Source organism: Mustela erminea, chromosome 15 (genome assembly GCF_009829155.1).
Source record: "Mustela erminea isolate mMusErm1 chromosome 15, mMusErm1.Pri, whole genome shotgun sequence".
NCBI lineage: Eukaryota > Metazoa > Chordata > Mammalia > Carnivora > Mustelidae > Mustela > Mustela erminea.
Genome location: NC_045628.1, coordinates 35,462,398 through 35,482,312, shown reverse-complemented (window position 1 = coordinate 35,482,312; position 19,915 = coordinate 35,462,398). Strand labels below are relative to the sequence as shown.

At 34.3% G+C, this 19,915-nt stretch overlaps 1 protein-coding gene across 2 annotated transcripts in view; it reads right to left on the bottom strand.

Moving 5' to 3' along the window:
• Positions 1 to 19,915, bottom strand: part of DACH1 (dachshund family transcription factor 1) — a 425,210-nt gene that overhangs the window by 114,554 nt on the left and 290,741 nt on the right. Inside the window, exons 4-5 of one of the 2 annotated variants that reach the window (XM_032315182.1) lie at positions 15,602 to 15,774; positions 178 to 322 (exon numbers count right to left, since the gene is read on the bottom strand). In XM_032315182.1, coding sequence (XP_032171073.1) covers positions 178 to 322; positions 15,602 to 15,774 — 318 coding nt within the window. The remainder of the gene's footprint in view (positions 1 to 177; positions 323 to 15,601; positions 15,775 to 19,915) is intronic. The other variant, XM_032315183.1, reaches the window with a different exon arrangement.

Here is a 19,915-nt window from a genome sequence, read left to right as displayed (position 1 = left end):
GCACCATACCTCATGATACTGCAAACTGGGAAACATAATTTTGAGAGATGGCTATTGCTACAGAGCTTCAGAACATGATACATCTGAGATCTATTTGGAATGAGGGCATTTTGATTAGAAAAGCCAGCTGCACCTAATAAAGTTTAAAATGGTGACAAGTAAAAGTATGAGACCTACGGATTCTGTCCGAAGAGCTCTCAGTCCGTGCAGGAGAGCTGGAGACGCTGCTGCTCCGATGGGATGATGGGTGGCTGCCAGGCCTCCGGCCCTCCTCCAGAGAGGGGGCAGGTGAAGGGCTGTCTGGGACACGCTCCTGTGGCACCACGGGAAGGAATTGGGGGAGAAAAGAGGTAAATACATGGGAACGTTACTTAATGAATGTTGATTTTTATTCATGCAGTACTGTAGAAATGTAAAGGAAATAGATTCATCTTTCACTGGCATTTTAACCCTTTATCTTGAGCAAAGCCAAAGTAGGGAAAGACAAGTTAGGAAACAAGTTCTACAGGCAAGCAATAATGGCAAATGTGTATCCCCTCTCTGGATAAAAAGGGAGGTCAGCAAAGATGACCCTTTTAGAACCCATTAGAACAACAACAAAATAACAGAACAAAGCAGGTTTCAAGTCCAGACAACTATCAATTTAAAGATTTCTCTATGTTCTATCGCTGTAGCAAGTGTGTAAGGATCATTTAGTACACAAATTATCAATGTGACAGACCATAATAAAAACACTAGAGAAGTTATTAACAGCTTTTTCATCATGGCCCTGCTCTGGACACACCTGGATGGTCACATTTTAAGGCGTCATAGAAATCGATTATTATTTAACATTGGAATAATTTTTTTGATCCTAATAATTTTCAGACTACCTGTTTCTCTCAGCTCTAACCCAATCACATATATGTATTAGAGGAAATTCATGAAATATATATTAGTTGTATCCTAGGGAAGGTTGGTATCCTGTTTCCTAATACTATTGTATTAACACTTAGGTCCTATCCCTGTCTTTCCTGCTAAGCCCTGAACCTTCCCCATTAGACTAATGTGCAAATATATCGTATAACTGTCTCCAGTGAGCTATTATAAATGGAGTTACAGATTAAGAAATAAGATACTCCACTTATTAACATTTTCTTCTTTGAGCAACATGATATTTATGCCTTCAGATAGCAAGGCACATAGGCCTTGAAGAACTGTCTTTTCAATAATTAATAAATATTTGAAAGGTTAGAAGTAAACTACATGATATGGAATAAATCAATAGTTCTTTATTTGGGTGCAAAAATGCAAATTTTGAAAGAGCAGACTTTAAGAGATGTAAAAGAAAAAGTTCTAAAATGTAATGGACTTGTAGGAGGTCAATCGACCATTGAGAATGAGGGTCTGTAATACCTATTGTCGGTCTCAGGGGTTCTATTAGTCCCGTGATGGTTCCCAATCTTGCTCTGCATTAGAATCACCTGGGAAATTCGTAACATGCCTGTGCCTGGGCTTCCTTCCCAGAGATTCTGTCTTGCTGAGTATGAGGGGTTGAACTATGTCTCCAGAAAAAATGAAGTCCTGATCCCCAGTACCTGTGAATGTGAATTTCATTTGGAAAAAGGGTCTTGGCAGCTGAAATTAGTTACAATGAGGTCCTACTGGAGTAGAGTGGGCTTTTAATCCAACATGACTGGTGTCCTTACAAGAGACATTGTGAAGATAGGAGATTAGAATTGAAGAATGAAGAATGAAGATAGAGATTAGAATTACATAGCTGCCAGGCAAGAATGCCAAGGATGACCAGGCACCACCAGAAGTGATGGAGAGGTAAGAAAGGGTTCTACCTGAGAGCTCAGAGGGAGCATGACAGTGCCGACATCTTGATTTCAGACTTCCAGTCTCTACAAATGTGAGTGGACACATTTGGGTAGCTTCAAACCACTCAGTTTATGATACTTTGTTACAAAAGTCCCACGCACTAAATCAGAAGTGGAGCCCAAACTTCACTTTTTAAGACTCCAGGTGATTTTAATGTGCGTCCAAAATTGAGCACCACTTGTCTCACACCCATTTAATTTTTCAATCCTGAACACTGTTGATAAACATCTTCCACAGATATGTGGCGGCTTAATTTGGGAAAAGCATGACAAATAAAATGAAAATAAGCAGAAAAATGACCAAGCCTTCTGCAAAATCCATGAATCAGCCCGTTTCCCATTATATATTCCATGGAATAAAAAAGGCCCATAAGAAAGTTCATGACAAAAGATTTGCAAGATCAATCAATACTGTAACCAAAACAAAGGAAAAAAAAAACTAAATTCTTCCAAAAATTGCAATGCATATTAGAATCTTATTGTAAAGATAATTTTTTGTATTTTAGGAGCTTTTGGACTGGTCTAAAATGTGTGGATTGGTTTCTGTAAAAGACAATTAAGTGAAGTGTGTAAACCTGGCAATTCATAGACCTGTACCCCTGGGGATAAAAATATATTATATGTTTATAAAAAATTTTAAAAATTTAAAAAAAGACAATTAAAACCTCCCAAAGGAGAGATGTATTATCAATATTGTACCATATAACACTCGCCCTTTACCTTAATTGATCAGAGGTTAAGAATTAAGTGCTCTATTTTCTGCAAACAGCAACACAGACTGGTATGTAGGTAAATGTAAGCATCACACAATACATTGTCCTACCCAAGACGTGGGGTTACATTTGAAAGACTAAAAATAAGCAAGTGAGGGAGAGAGAGACATGGGGGCAGAAAACAGGGAAAGAGGAAGACACACACCCTCCAGAACTAAAATTTACTGTTAGATTGTTCAGGGAAGTTTACGACATGACATGCATTTGCTATACTAAGGGATACTAAAGAAAGATGGTATCCAACTGCACAATTTGGAGATTAAATATTTTGACATTGAGGTCTCAAATAACACACAAAAATGAACATATTATCAGTTATTTTTCCAAACTAAATAAATCAAAGGAGGTATACTTAAAAAAAAAAAGACTTTATTTATTTATTTGAGAATAAAAGAATAAGAGAGAAAGAGAATGAGCAGAGCGTGGGACAGAGGAAGAAGCAGACTCCCCACTGAGCAAGGAGTCCACCAGGAGACTCCATCCCAGAACCCTGAGATCATGACCTGAGTTGAAGGCAGCCACTTAACCAACTGAGCCACCCAGGCTCCCCAAAGAAGATAAACTTCTAAATGAAATGAGTTCTTTAGTCCACCTGGCTAACAAATGACCTAAGTTTCTAAGAAACAAACACATATGATTTAAAAGAATAGAGAATTCACATCTGGATGTTGATGTTACTTCCAATCTTTCCATCATAATTTTGAAAGCAGCTGATACTATAAATCCTTTTTCTTGACATTCACACCTACCCTAAATTATGAAGCAAAGCATGTATTTATTATGTGTTCAGTTTGATGAGTTGTCAAGATCTAGAACATTCCTATAACCCCAGAAAGACTTCTCCTGTCCCTTTCTAGTCAATTCCTCTCAATTCCTATAAGCAACCACTTTCTGACTTCTATCACCATAAACCAGACTTGCTGGTTCTAGAATTTCATAAAAATGAACCATATAGTACATATTTGTGTCTGACTTCTTCACAGCAACAAAACTTTTTTGAGATTCATCTAAGTTATTTCATGTGCCATTAATTTATTCTTTTCTACTGTTGAATATATTCACCTGCACAAATATCCCACAATTTGTTAATCCTCTCACTGCTCCCAAAATGCCAGTGAGGTCATGTACTTAACTACTTTAAACAACACTGTGCTTATTGCATCTTTCGAGTAGCAGCTCAGATATGTCTTGGAAGAGGTGTTCTTAATCCTTTATATATAATACTGTATAGAATTCAGCATACTGTAAGAATTTACTATATAGAATTCTTATATAGTCTGTGTATATCTATTAATAATTTATGTTAATGTCAATGGCCTAAATGACCAGAGAAAAACTCTAAGGAGTCTAATCTTGATTTCTAAAAATTCTAATAAAAAGGCAAATGAGTCTAAACTTGGAAGGTAATCCCTAATACGTCTGGTTCTCAACACTTGGATTACACAAAACTACATGGTAAGTATTTGAAAAAGAAAACTCTATACTTTTAATTGACAAAAAAAGTTTTCTAGCTTAACCATTCTATTTTCTTGAAAAAGTCACTGATATCACTGTTTATTCATTATTACATTTTATTATTTGTCATAATAGTTATGTAAGTGTTCATATATGCAGTGGCACACATTTGGAGGAACAGAGACAAAGTGAGATCTTGAAATAAATCAATCCCTCTGAAGTTATTTTGCAAGTCTTGAGTTTCCTGTCATAACAGACTTCTTACTGGTGCTAATGGAAAGCATGAGAAAATGATTTTTTTCCTGAGATATTTAACTCATAAAATACTTAAATATTTAATGTCTAAAATTCTAGCAACAATGATTATGCCATTAAAAACAATTAGTTGTTTTATGTTCCACAGAAGTATAAAAATTATTTCATTAGACAATATGTTTAACTGTCAAAGCTTTCCTTAATGATTCTTTTCATTCATGCATTATTTACTTATTCATTTATACATTCAAAATACTCTAAAACATCATATAATAAACCAGGTAAAAAAATAAACTAGATTTAAATCTAATGAAAAATACATCTTAAAAGCATAATTTAAGGCTTAGAAAATGTAGGTGAAAGTGTATTTAATTTAGCTTTAGCTTATTTTTACTTTAATTATAACTGTCTAAGAACAAAGGATACAAAGACAATACTTAATACTTTCATTTAAAGAAAATATTTTAATTTATGCAAATTTTTATTATTTAAAAGCTAAGTATTCAATTGAAACTTTCTATAAATTGAGACACAACATATTCAGTCATTTCACTTAATGTATAATTTCAATCTTTGGAACATGATGTATTGTTCTTTGAAGAATTTCATTAAAGTAAAATCCACTGAGCAAGTAAGATTTGAATACATTGTTGCACAATAAATTAATTTATTTCAACAGCTTAATTCTTTTATCATATTTATATGCTTGCCTTTCCAGAGTATGCTATAAGATGGAGAATAATGGAGACAGTAAAGAATTGCTTAGGAGAGAATCTCATAATTATTACTGAAACAAAATAGATAATGAGTTTTATTCAGACATAATAAGAAAGAAGCAGTTCAATGTCTATAGGGAAACTATGTAAACTGGATTTATCATTTCATTTGTGTAATACCCTTTAACCTCCAAGATGGGCCTGAAGTAGGACAAAGAGGAAGAATATTTAATTTAATACTTCAACACACTGCTTTATAGTCCTGCATCATAACTCCACCAATCAATAAAACACAATCCTTTGCAATGTTCCATCTTTATAAAACCAGCCACAATAATAAATGAAAATTTAAGAGGAATACCCTCTCACAAAAAAAAAAAAAGGTCATACTAATAAACTAATGGTAGCAGAATAACAATAAAGAAAAGGCTACATTTATTGCCTCTGGGCAGAACAAGAAGCATTAGTCTCTAAGATAATTCAGAATCAAAGGTGGCATTCAAAATAATGTATTCCAAATTTTTAAAATAAAAAGTATAAAATGTTTAGTATTACATGTGTGCAGTTGAATATTCAAAAATTATATTGTCTCCTCTCCTCACAAAATGCATTATATTTTATTAACTCAAAATATTTTCTTAGTGTAAGTCCAAATGATCACAACTCATTCACAATGGATTTCTCTGAAGAATTATTTCACTTAGCTTTACTTTATGTTGCTCTCTTTTTAATTATCTGGATTTTCATAAGTTTATCAGTCTGAGATTCCCTGACTGAATATGTTGTAGGACTGGGGAGAAGATACTTCTAACATTAAACGTTATCTTGATATAACTGTTAACTTAGAAAATTGAAGTTGACTAATACTTTATATAACCCAAACTCCTGAGCTTTAAGATAGCTCACACTTAAATTCATTTATTCAAAGCATATTTACTGAACCACTAATATATACCAGTGTCTTGGGCTCTGGTTATATGTAGGTAAACAGAACTGATGGAAATCCTTTTCCTCATGGAGCATCTGTCATAAACTAGGAAATGTTAGCAGAGTTCAGAAACATATATGTACACTGATTAAGCATGACATCTAAATTCCCTTGTTGTGGTGAAAATTATAAGAGAAAACAAATAGTAGAAATAGGTTTCTGGACCCAAGAAAGTGTTAACAAGGAATTTTGGAAGACACAGTAAATAATGCTAATATACTTGCATCTGTAGAGAACCAGGCAAAACACCATCAAAACTCCATGACTCAAAGTACTAAAGTGAGGCTTCAAGCGATATTTACATAACTCTTTTTATTTGTTTTGGTGATGATACACAAGAAATACTTAATGTTGCCAAATGTGAAACTGGTAGGACCCCTGAGTATAATCATAAACAACTTAGTTTTATTCTCCGGCTGTCTCTTCAAACTTATTCAGTGGAGGTAGGAGACTCTATTTTATCCTGTATATGTATGAAAATTCAGGTAGCCTCATAATTTCAGGTTACTGTTTGTTAGTATAAAGTCTTACAGTTAGTTTAAACAGCATACGGTCTTGGCTCAGGGATATAAGTCATCCCTGTGTAAGAATAAATACTAGCAACCTAACGAAAGGATAGGACTTCCTTCTTTCCCACACTCAAGGACGGGGGCACAGAGTGGGGACAGGAAGGAGAAAAAGGTAAGTTCTGTCTTGATCAACTCTGCTGTTTCTTCAGTGGTGTCATTCTCTCTGTGCATGGCAAATGTTTAATGCCAAATTTTTATCTAGTTAAGGCACTGTATATGTTCTTACAGGCTATGACCACACTGAACTGGCCATATGCAGTTCCTTAAGGGTGTAATTTCTCTCTATGTTCCTCTGTACCCTGAATGTCCTACATAGTTAAATCTGGATATTTGATTCAAGTTGAGCTTGGGGCAAGACTGTCTCGTAGATGGTTCTGCATGCCCCTTGCTGTCTCCTAGGTTGCATTTAATGATGCTGGCTCACACTGATGATCATGACCTAGACCCTACTTCCTTAGGACTGGCAATTTGGTGACATTCTAAATATATCATTCCTCATTCATTTGTTTGTTTATTTGTTTGTTTTTGGCTAGACGATTTATAAAAACAGAAAGTTCCCCTACTGAATTAATGATTATTCTGAGGAACAGTTTGTATGGGAAACCCAGGAAAATGCAGGATTCCACCCTTTAATGTATCCTTTGTTTAAACATTTATTTGTCCTCTAAAAAGTCAATTCCCCAGATTTCAAAGGTGAACTATGAGTTTGTTAATTAGTATTATTAACAACTTATGGGTTTAAATAAATGTGTTTTGGGGTGCCTCTGTGGCTCAGTTGTTAAGCATCTGCCTTTGGCTCAGGTCATGATCCCAGGGTGCTGGGAGTCCTGCATCGGGCTCCCTGCTCAGCAAGAAGCCAGCTTTTCCCTCTCCCACGCCCCCTGCTTGTGTTCCCTCTCTCTCTGTGTCTCTCTCTGTCAAATAATAAATAAAATCTTTAAAAATAAATAAATAAATGTGACATGTTTAAGTATATTGATGCAGGTATACTTAGCGGTGGTTATGTTTTAACACTTTCTTTTTCTTGTGAGCATCCTCTTCATATTTAATATTAACACCCAAATAAACATTAAGAGAATATACTTGTTTTTTATAAATCCAAGTAAAAATTATATGAAGTCAACTTTTCTGTGAAAAATGTCTAAAAGTCATGCATACATCTAGAGTTATTTATGATTGCCCCAAAATAAACTATTCTGTACCTAAAAACAAACATAAGGGACATGACATTGCTCTAGGATTTTCATGTACTCTGAGAATCAGGTCACTCCAGTTCTAGTTTTCATAATATTTAAACATTTTAAACTTTATGCACGTAAAGTCCTATTTACTGAATAGTACTTTAAGGACCTACTTTGAAGAGAAGTATTAGGGAATGGAAATTTATACATTATATTTCATTTTTTTCGATATTTAATTCTTTAAATGAGATTCTCCTAAGGTGTCTCTGCCTCTGTCTCTGTCTCTGTCTCTGTCTCTCTCTCTCACACACACACAAGAGTTTGATGGAGAAGACTAACAAATTTAAGTTATAGTCCTTGTTCTCAGGAATCCCTATAATGTGGCAAGAAAGAAAGATGTTTATCAAGAATGTAGAGTAATTTGAATACTGCCAATTTTCTCAAAAACAATTCTGAAAAGAATGAAGTCTGGAAAAAATGCATTTAAAAATCTCCTTTGTAGGGCGCCTGGGTGGCTCAGTGGGTTAAGCCGCTGCCTTCGGCTCAGGTCATGATCTCGGGGTCCTGGGATCGAGTCCCGCATCGGGCTCTCTGCTCGGCAGGGAGCCTGCTTCCCTCTCTCTCTCTCTCTGCCTGCCTCTCCATCTACTTGTGATTTCTCTCTGTCAAATAAATAAATAAAATCTTTAAAAAAAAAAAAATCTCCTTTGTATACCACTGCATTACAACCCCCCCCCCCAAATGCAAATCGCAGTGCTCTTCTTAGGTGAAGAGGGCTGAAAAAGAAGAAAAAAGTTCCTCTTTACGATTTTAACTCTATTTCAGAAGCTTGACACAAATTTCTTGTAAGATTCTAGAACCTATTTAAAGAGATATTTGTGAATATTTGGGGAGAAGATAATGTCAGTGTACAAAAACTTCTAATGATGTTATTTATAAACACTAATTCAATCAGTCAACAACCTGATAAGGTAGGAATGTCACTGACCCACTGTGACACAGCTATTAAGTAACTTGTCTGAGGTCACCATCACAAAGAGGTGGCAGAACTGGACTATCAACCCAAGAATCTTTCCACCATAACCTATGTTTTAAACCACCAAAATATTCTGCCTTTCTTTTTTATTTTTTTTTAACAAGAACTATTTTTTTCTAAGTCCTTATGATATCATTGTGAATTTATTAAATAAAATGTGAGAAAAATATTGATTCATTCAGGGAGATTTGGGGTTACTTGATGAATGATACCTAAAGAGAATCAATTAGTAGAACATTTCAGCCTATTAGGAATTCTCTAATGACAAGAAGAATTGATCTCTTGATTTATACTGTTTATTTTCCTCAATGATTTAAGGTAGTACAAGTAATACATCCTTTTACAATTTGGAAATGATACAAAGATTGTATAAATAGCTAATATGATAGTTTAGAATGTCAAGACTCAAAAATATCTGAAGAATAGCCTCCAGTTATGGAATGAATAACTCACAGAAACAAAAGACACAGCATTGGGAATACAGTCAATGATACTGTAGCAGTGCTGCATGGTGACAGATGGTAGCTACACTCGTGGTGATTATAGCATAGAGTATAGAGAAGTTGAATCACCATGTTGTACTGAAACTAATATAACATTGTGTATTGTATTGTCAACAATACTCAAATTAAAAAAAAAAAAAAGTTAATTATCTAAAAAGCCTAAATCAGTGGACTGGGAAACACACTTAATATGGACAAATGCAAATTCCTAGTAAAAGAAACAAAGAATTGGCTTAATCAAATTGGCTTAATAAAATTTCATATTGAAAAGGCATGTCACTTAATGAGTCACACATTCAGCTAGCAAAACAGTTTTATGAATTACGATGACATTTATAAACTATTGTCCAAACTGAGGCTTATGTTCGTTCCAGTGTCTCTTCACTAGCCTGTTCACTTGTAGAATATTATATGGGAAGGGTTGGGACAGGGTGTGCTTTAAAAAATGGTCAGCCAAGAAGCCTGATGAGAAATGGTCAAAGGAAATGAGGATATTTGGTCTGGAGGACCAAATAGGTACTATAGCAGAGGTACTAAACTGTAGGTATAGTACCTATACTATAGGTACTATAGTACTATAGTACTATAGCAGAGGTATTATAGGTACTACAGCAGAGGATTTGTTTATTTAAATGGCTAGAACATAGAAAAATTAGTAGACTTGTTTCTTCACGGAGAATGTAATAAAGTTAAGGTAGAAGCAAATGTAGCCCCTCCTCACTCTTGAATTTGCTAAAAATAGAGTAAGCTTTCCACAAAACTTAGATATATAAAAATGGCTAGGGAGGATGCAAGAATTGTTACCCCACCGCAGGGAAAGCTGGATTATGTAACATCTGACATCTCTAGTCTATGTCTCTTCATTCGTAAGACTCATAGAACATTAAACAGCAAAAATATAGGAGTCTCACTGATACATAATAGACTAATATAGAGCCTATAGTAATTCAATATATATACTTACAGGCAATTGGCTATTAGGGATTTAAATTAGAATTATTGTGTAAACAATATATGCCCATTTCCTCCTCAAAGTTATCTTACTAAATTTTTTCCAGCAGTCCAAACCAATCAGCAGGAGAAAATCTAAGTTTAATTTTGGCAGACTCCATAATGAAGCTTTGCCTTTAAAGCTATTTACAATGTTACAGTGGTATTATCTTCATCTATGTCTATAATTTTCTTTTCCTTGGTCCTTTTAGTTTCTTTTATTTTTCCACACCAAATCCTGTTGCCCCATAATGTTTGAGAGTTTAGCTTTAGCTGCATCAATTATCCACAGCCTGAGATTCACATGTGTTTGAGTTAATCAACAGCTCTAATGTGGGTATCAGCTATCACTTTCTGTAAAAAGCCAGCTAGTAAATATTTCATTCAATTCTGCTCTGTATGTGAATATAGCCATAGACATTAGATAAAGAGAGTAGCTAAGTTCCAAACACATTTTATTTATGGACACTAAAATTTGAATTTATAGAATTTTCATGTGTCACGAAAAATTCTCCTTCCTATGATATTTTTCCCCGTCCACTTAAAAGTGTAAAGCCATTCTTAACTCACAGTCCATGCCAAAACTGGGGAAGCAGGGTGAGTATCACCCAAGGAAACAACTTTTGGACACTGTTCCATTGCATGTACTAGTATGTAACTTCTCATAAATAAGTTTATGAGAAAGTCATTGAAGCTCCTTTAACTTCTAGAAACAGGTAAGTATAGAATGCTTTAAAATATGTAACTCTGTTACATATTTTAAATATGATATTTATTTTACATATGATATCCATATTCAGATACATATTACTCAACAAAGTGAGCTTTGTTTTCACTTCTCGTCTGTCCTATAAATTCTTTTTTTTAAGGATTTTATTTATTTACTGGACAGAGGGAGAGAGATCACAAGCAGGCAGAGCAGCCGGCAGAGAGTGGGGAAGCAGGCTCCCTGCTGAGAAGAGAGCTGGATGCAGGGCTGGATCCCAGGACTCTGAGATCATGACCTAAGCTGAAGGCGGGGGCTTAACCCACTGAGCCACCCAGGCACCACTGTCCTATAAATTCTTATTGCCATTCTCTTGTAGGTTGAGTTATCATTTTAAGTCTTGTCATTACTCTCAAAAATATAAATGGTAATTTCCAGCACATGGAAAACCCCTCAAACATCTATTTTCCCTTCAAAGGCTACTTCCCTAGTTCCATCATTCCTTCAGATGGGGGTATATCTTCTTCTCTAGCATTTACATTTCACTTTTAATAGGTCTTCACAATTAGAATCTTTTCAGGCAAACAAAGTTGCAAGCATTATTCTAATTGCCCACTTCGGTTTCATACTATTTAATATGACACAGGAGTCAAACATTTTCTTGGGGAAAATAAAACTTCCCTCATTAAATTAAACACACATATCACGGGAGTTTACTGAATACTGGTTGTGCTACAAAGTCTAGTGTATAGAAATTTAGGAAGGTTGATTTATTAACGTGTTTCCCCTAATATTTAATATTCTGTAAAGAACATATTCTCACCCTTATTCTCTGAGGCCATTCTCTCAATTTTTTACCAGTCTGGATATTTTTTTTACAAAAATTACTAGAACTGTCTCATGCTTTTCTTGAAACTGTTTGTTCTCTATGATCCTTACCTGTCAGCATCAAATTTGAAAGTATATAGGTGGCCAGGCTCAGAGGAAAGGGGCAGATAGGCCCTTCAGAACTTCACAATGACCAACGGAACTTCACTTTGACGTTGGCAATTAAAGCTACCTACCAGCTTTATTTTATTAATGATAAATAATAAATTAAATATCAGTTTTTATTTTCTCTAATCATTCTTAATTGGAGCCATTGTTTCTTACTTAACTACTATGACCATTTATACCACCAGTGCATTCAAAAGTCCATAATTTCCTTTAATCTATCCATAGCCAAGTTTCTGAAAATATTTGCCCCGAGAGACTAGGAAATGGGATATCACTATAATGTGGGAGGTGTTGGCACACATTTCAAGACACAGAGCTCCATCCCTTTCTTACTACCTTTTTGCATATTTCCTTCCTTTTTCCCTATCTCCCTCCTTTCCACTGCCAACCTTAATTTAAGAAACCACAGGAATGTTGCCGACTTTTCAGTAATCTAGACTGTTTTCTATAGATGCCTTTCAGAGGAAACCCAATTCCTTCCTCTTACTTACCTAAACTCTGACAATAAAGGATTTATTAAAGGAAGTTTCACTTAAGTATTCTAATCAACATCTGATAAAACACAAACTATTTTAAAAATATATCTGGGGGTGCCTGGGTGGCTCAGTGGGTTAAAGCCTCTGCCTTTGGCTCTGGTCATGATCTCAGGGTCCTGGGATCGAGCCCTGCATCAGGCTCTCCGCTCAGCAGGGAGCCTGCTTCCTCCTCCTCTCTCTCTGTCTGCCTCTCTGCCTACTTGTGATCTCTGTCTGTCAAATAAATAAATAAATCATTAGAAAAATAAATAAATAAATGAAAATATATCTGTATTGAAAATATAAAACAAACCAAGCTTCTAATGTAATTGGAGTCTTTTGGATCCATGTGCTACTAGCTGATGTCCAAATTACCTAGATAAGAGTTTATAACAAAGTCACCCATTAAGATTTTAAACTGCTGGGGCGCCTGGGTGGCTCAGTGAGTTAAAGCCTCTGCCTTTGGCTCAGGTCATGATCCCAGGGTCCTGGCATCAAGCCCCATATCCGGCTCTCTGCTCAGCTGAGGGTCTGCTTCCCCCACCCCCTCTCTGCCTACTTGTGATCTCTATCAAATAAATAAATAAATAAATAAATCCTTAAAAAAAGGATTTTAAACTGCTAAATTCTGCTCTTCTGTCATATTTTTCCTTTAACTATGAATCTAAATCTTGTCTAAATGAGAAATTATAAAAATTCCCAGTTTCAAGAGTGAACATTATATAATTAATATTATGAGAGTGATTCTCTATAGTAATCATTACTAAATTTTCAAAAATTAGAATAATCACATTCTATAATACTTAGTACCTTTTCTTTTTCTTTTTTTTCTTTTTATGTAGTGTTCACTGGCATTTTCTCAGCTAAAGATTTTTAAGTTGATCTGGGTCTTCTGTAATATATATATATTTATAGAAAATAATGTAATATCTATATATCATAATATAGAAATAATATAATTAAATATTATAATCTATTTGTCTATCTATAATTTTCCTGAATTGGATACTTCAGAAAATGATATGAGGGACTAGTATACATCTTTGTTTATAGAGCCATTATTGTAAGAAAAACTGCTATTAGCATATTATTCAATGTTTTATGTAAGTAGTCGCAAGGCCTTTTTTCTTTTTAACGTATAATGACAGTACCCGTCATTTAGTATATACAGAGCATTATAATTGTCCTAAAAATTCCTTATTCTCTCCCTATTCATCCCTATCATGTCCTGGAACCACTGATCTTTTTAGTATCTCCATAGTTTTGCCTTTTCTGGAGTGTCATACACTTGGAATCCTAGTGTGTAATCTTTTTGGTCTGGCTTCTTTAACTTACCAGTATACATTTAAGTTTTCTTCATGTCTTTTCACGGCTTGATAGCTCATTTCCTTCCAGTTCTGAATAATAATTCCATTACATGGCATCAAGAGTTTAACTAAGCTACTCTATGGTATTGCTGCCTAAGTTTCTATTTTGTTTGGCCAACTCTCCAGGAGGGACTTGCAAACACATACATGCCCCAGAAAGCAGCCACAGAGTCACAGACAAATGTAAGTCCCTGATAGGATCTCCCCAACAGCATGTGAGATTAGCAGTCTCCACTTACATAGGACCCCTGTGGGGTTTACCAAAATGCAGCTCTTCTGGTTTTAATGGACCAAGCTAGGCCTAGCCAAGGAACCTCAAAGTATTCTACCCATGGACCTTAATAACAGGCATCTGTCCCAGATCCTGCCCTGTTCTTTTTGAACTCTGCCTAGACCTCATCATGTGATCCCTCAAGGTACACCTCTGGATACTTCCTCTAGGACTCATGAGTGATAAAGTTCTCTACTTCAGTTTTTCTTTTAGTCTGTTATTGGACCACGATTCACCATCAAGCACACTATGGTCCATTTAACAAATGTTAATTTAACAAAGTCACGAGGTAGCACTTTTTTTACCCTTTCACCTATTGAAAGACATCTTTGTGGTTTCCAACTTGGGTCAATTATTTTTTAAAAAGCTGCTATAAATACCCATGTGTAAGTTCTTGTGTAGACATAAATTTTCTACTTCTTTGGGTAAATACCAAGGAGGTGGCAAAATATACAATCATATGGTTAGAGTATGTTTAGTTTTGCAAGAAACCACAAAACTGTCTCCCAAAATGGCTATATCATTTTGCATTTTTACCAGCAATGAATAAGAATTGTTAACAGGACCTTTTATGGAAGACATGCTCCAGAGGCTCCCTTAAACTCAAGTGTATTATATTCAGGAAAAGAAGGTAATGATTATGTCAGATGAGGATGAGCATGAGGTATCTCTTAGTTTAAAAATTAATAATCTATTCTGACAGTGCACTTAAAGTAATTTGCTATAAATGCACATTATAAAATAAGTGAAGAGTATACCCATACACATATAGAGGTATACACATACCTTCCTACACAAGGGGAGGAAGAGAAAAAAATTGTGTATATATACTCACAAGTGATTTTTGTATAACAACAATCTTATCTTCCACATAGAGTGTATTTTTGAATTTACAAAAAACAATGAATTTTATCATTTTGTTTAGTTTTTTCACCTACATCATATTATCTATATTTTATATGTAGAATAGAATTAGAAAGATTGAGTCGCATGCCCAAGACAACACAGCTATTGAGTGGCAAAACCATAATTTAACACTTCTTGTCTTCTAAAAACAAATCAAATACTTTCTACATCTTAAGGCTCATAACACCATATGTGTATACACACACATGCCCTCCTACATACAACCATTTAAACACACACATTATTTGAAATATATCAATTAATTTCCTATGTTCATCTTTCTCTTAATAGATACAACACCGAATGTAAGGGCAGCCTAACCTAATATGGTTTAGTATTATACCCCTGTTTCTTCCTGGTTCTAATTACTGTAAGTGATTTTTCTCATAATTTATTTCCTATCACCTAGCTGTTTTGAAGTTAGAATTATGTAATAAAATCACAGATTAAGAGACGGTGGTTTAAGATGATGCTTGGTACAGGCGAAAACAATCATGTAAGAAAACAGTTACCTTAATAACAGATGTCTCAACCCTGGATGGGGGACTCTGAACTTGGGCCGCTGCTGCCATATTTGCAATGGTGCTGAGATGGTTCATCTGGCTCATTGCCATGGTGACAGATGCTGGAGGTAGGCTGACAGGAATTAGAGGATGGGGCATCATCATGAAAGGAAGTTCCAGTCCTATAAAAAATACACATATATCATCACTGCTCTGGTCAAATAAAACTATGAAAACTATGAAACATGGTATATCTCATTTATTAAAATGGCAAAGAACATAAATCATTGAAAATTTAAGCATTTAAAAAATGTTCTAATAATGATTGCCAAAGGAAAAATATTTGTCGCCTTTTAGACAACAATATCCACTCACCACTCAAGGGAATTAATTTTAAGGCTAACTAGTTCGGTGCCATGTTTTATCCTGTCACCACGCTTCATGTGTTTCATACAAATGGTCAATTTCTTGTATTATTCTTCTGATCAGTCTAATTCTTGTTTAAAATATGAGGGTTTTTTTTTTTTAGCTTATCACAATTAATTATTTCTTTATTCTGTCCTATATTTTACTATCCAATAATTAGATTCCTTTTTATGTGCAACTACTTTTAGTGCTAAGACATGCCATTATACAATTTGGCAGAAGGTGATTCTGCTGAAGGGGGTGGAGAGGAGGACTAAGGGCAAGGCTGTGAGGTCCAGGCATGCAGAGCAGGGTAAGAGAAGAATGAGAACCCTCGGGTAGGCAAGAGTAAGGTGTTTTCTTATCCCGAGAAACATCACTGCTGCTTGTGGGGAATGGATATATACAATTCGGATACAGTATTATTCCAAGTTTTCTAATGATTAATTTGAAATGATGTTTTATTTATTTATTTATTTACTTACTTACTTACTTACTTACTTATTTTGAAATGAGGTTTTAAAAAGTATACCCCATTTGGAGATTGGCCAAGCAACTTCTGGGGATAGAATCTCAAGTAAGTAAATTTCCCCCAAGCCATATTTTTTTTTTTTGCTTTTATCTTACATAGGTCCTCAATTAAAAAAAAAAAATCTACAATATTTAGCCTATTTTTGGAGTCTAATCTAGTTTGACTAACCAAATTAAGTTACAGTAGGTTCTGTTATATACCTAGAGAATTAATTACTTTGTGGAACAGAAGACCCCTGGTAGTTGTAGACTTATTCTTATATTAAGTGATGTTCTAGCCACCATTCAGAATTAAAGTTCCTCATGGAATTCCATCACAAATCCTAAACATGGAATCATTAAATGCCCCCACATAGTTTAGACACAGTACAAAGAACCTAAGAGATAATTTTACAAAGGTTTATAAATGAAATGTGTGTGTACCAATAAATATATCACCTTTTTTAACTACCGAGAAACAAAAGTTGATGATTATGGCGATATAGTGTCAAAGTCAAAACAGTACATTTGTGGGCTGGCATCTTAATAATGATGGCCATGTCTTAGATTTCAGTAGATTCTGAAGCACCCTAATAGAATATATTTTAGAAGGTGTTTATGAATAATTTGAATTTAGATATGTCCCCAAATTAAATTAACTTATTATTTAACTGAATCTGTTGAATATACAAACTACCCACTTGAAAAAAATTTCTGTAATGTCCCATCAGTTTATGAGTTTTCATTTCTTAAAAAAGGAAATCATATTTCTTGTAATGTGCTTAGAAACAGCAAAGTTGGTAAAACTCCAATTTAAATGCTTTAGCTCTATTAAAAACCTCATTGTAAAATCTCTACGACATAGTTTTTAATGAAGAATACTTAGTTACTGCCATGATTTTTTTCCATTTACTTCATGAAGACAGTTAAGGTTCAATATAAATTCAAACTCATTAGCTCAATACTGTCTGGATCTTAGAGTAAATTGTTCAGAAGTGGGTAATGAAAACTCAATTCAAATTCTTCAGCAATCAAACAAAGCAATTTTATTAAACAATGAAAAGAATCAATTAAAATGGATATCTTTATTATCTTTATTATTTTACAAGAAACCATGACAGCTTTTGGCTAAAAAAAGTTTATAGCTTCATCCAGAAATGACTCATAAAAGAAATTTCTCCAGCTTGTTCCTACACTGTGATATAAAAGTTCACTTTCATATTCTCAAATTGATGTACTTTACTTTTCTACTTATGCCTTTTTTGACACTTATGCCAAGGTCCTAGCCAAATATGTAAAAACTATAAGTATGAATTTTTCAAGGGTATGGTATCACATAAACATTCAGGGATAAAACATTTTTAAAATCTCCACTCTACAACACCTTTATCAATAAATGGTCAAATTTTTTCTTTACATGTTTACTTTTCATTGTATCAGTTAAAACAAAAATTGAGGCATAATCACTGACAGTTGATATAGAAATAATACTTTGGAGTTAATGCTATTTGAATATGGAAACTGAATTGGGAATTTGTACTTAATGGATAGTCTTCTCTATGTATTTCATTTACGATATCCAACAAAAGCAAGCTTTATATTTTCATAGTATGTTGCTTATATGGGCAATTAATATATGGAGTGTAGAAAAATATTCACATTAATTATTTTAGATTCAGTTTGAGCTCTGTTTATATCTATTACCTACTTTTGCTTTTGTTCACTTGAACCAATTTCTTCTTTTATTTGAATTCTGATTGCCAGTTAATAAGTTGGAAGAAGTGATTTTTCCAAATACATTTTAATTTTACTGTCATAGTAGAGAAGCACTGTAACTCTGTTTTTCACATTATATAAAATATTAAGCCAAAATTCTGACTGAATCATTCAGAAACAGATTATAGACAAAATACCATCTATTTTCACATCTCTTTTGCATCAAAGAATATTAGTCCCTTGTGTAAGGTAAATATCAATCATCCATATATGAATTTTCCATAGCAAGTTTATAACACTAGATTGGATTTTCCCACTACATAAAATGCTCCTAGCTATCTCCGCCAATCATCATTTGTTAAATACTCATGATGTTAGCTCATTTGGGTAATAAATAGAGCAAACAATTAAGAAACTAAGTCTGGTGAAAAATATACAATATATAACTAAGTCAGCTGTAAGTGATTTTTGCATTATTTATAACATCTTTTTCTTCTATTAGCATGAATAAATAAGAATTGAAAATAGGCCATTTCAGAACAAGACTTACCCATAGTTATTAAATGTATAATTTCAGGTGCTTTGGTTTAAGCCAATATATTCAGTGGGATTGAGATAAGCCTATACACACACACACACACACACACACACACACACACTATGCCTACATACAAATATATATACACACATATACACATATATACCTTTAAAAGTAAAGTGTACTACCATGCCTACGTGAAATCTTGCAAGAGACAGAAGATTAAAGATGTAAGAAAAATTCTTATATTCTTATATTTGCTAAGGAGAGTTAGAGAGAAACAGAAAAGAACTGATGAATTTCTCTTTCCCCATTCTATAGAATCACAGTGCTTCTTGACTTTACAATGGAAGAACAAGATGAACTTGATATAGCCCTTGTATCCTCAAAGAACACATACTGTAAAAGGTTGTTAATGCATGTATGCAAAAACTCATAAAATAAAACTATAAAATGGTTTAAGCCAAGGAAACTGGTCATGAGTTTATGAAAGACTCAGAGAATGTATCCAGCTGTTGATTACTTGGGATCTGTAATCATACTTTTATGTTGGGGATAGGGAGTGGCAGGGAGAGGATCTCCCATACCTGGTCATGCACACAGATTGTGGAGAAGAGCAGAAACAGTCTCAGGATAGACATCTGCTTACATAGGTTCCGCTGAGGGTAGAACACAACAGGCAGCTGCTATATGCTGATGTTAAGAGTGTAACCACAAGCACAATCAAGGCCAGCCATGAAAGCTAGAGCATGATTTTGGTGGATGTACAGTCTTACAATGTACAGATGGATGTACAGTCATCCATCCTTTGACTGGATGTACAGTCTTACAATAGCCAGAGGTAAGTAGGTACATAAATGAAAGAAAATTGAAATTAACGCCTGATTACTAATTCTGTCTCTAACTAAAAGTTGTTAATTATGCATTTTATATAACCTGAAACAATTCCATTCCCCTGCCTAATTATATAGATATTAAGAATATATCAACAAAAACATATACAAACATATGGAACCTATTTACAAAAAAGTGACTGTGTGTGTTTAGTTTTCCTTTGTGTAAAAAGATGTATGTTCTTCAGGGATAAGAGAGGTGATCTTCAGATTCAGTGTGAATCTGTAAAGACCAGGTATGGGAGATTCTCTCCCACCTTC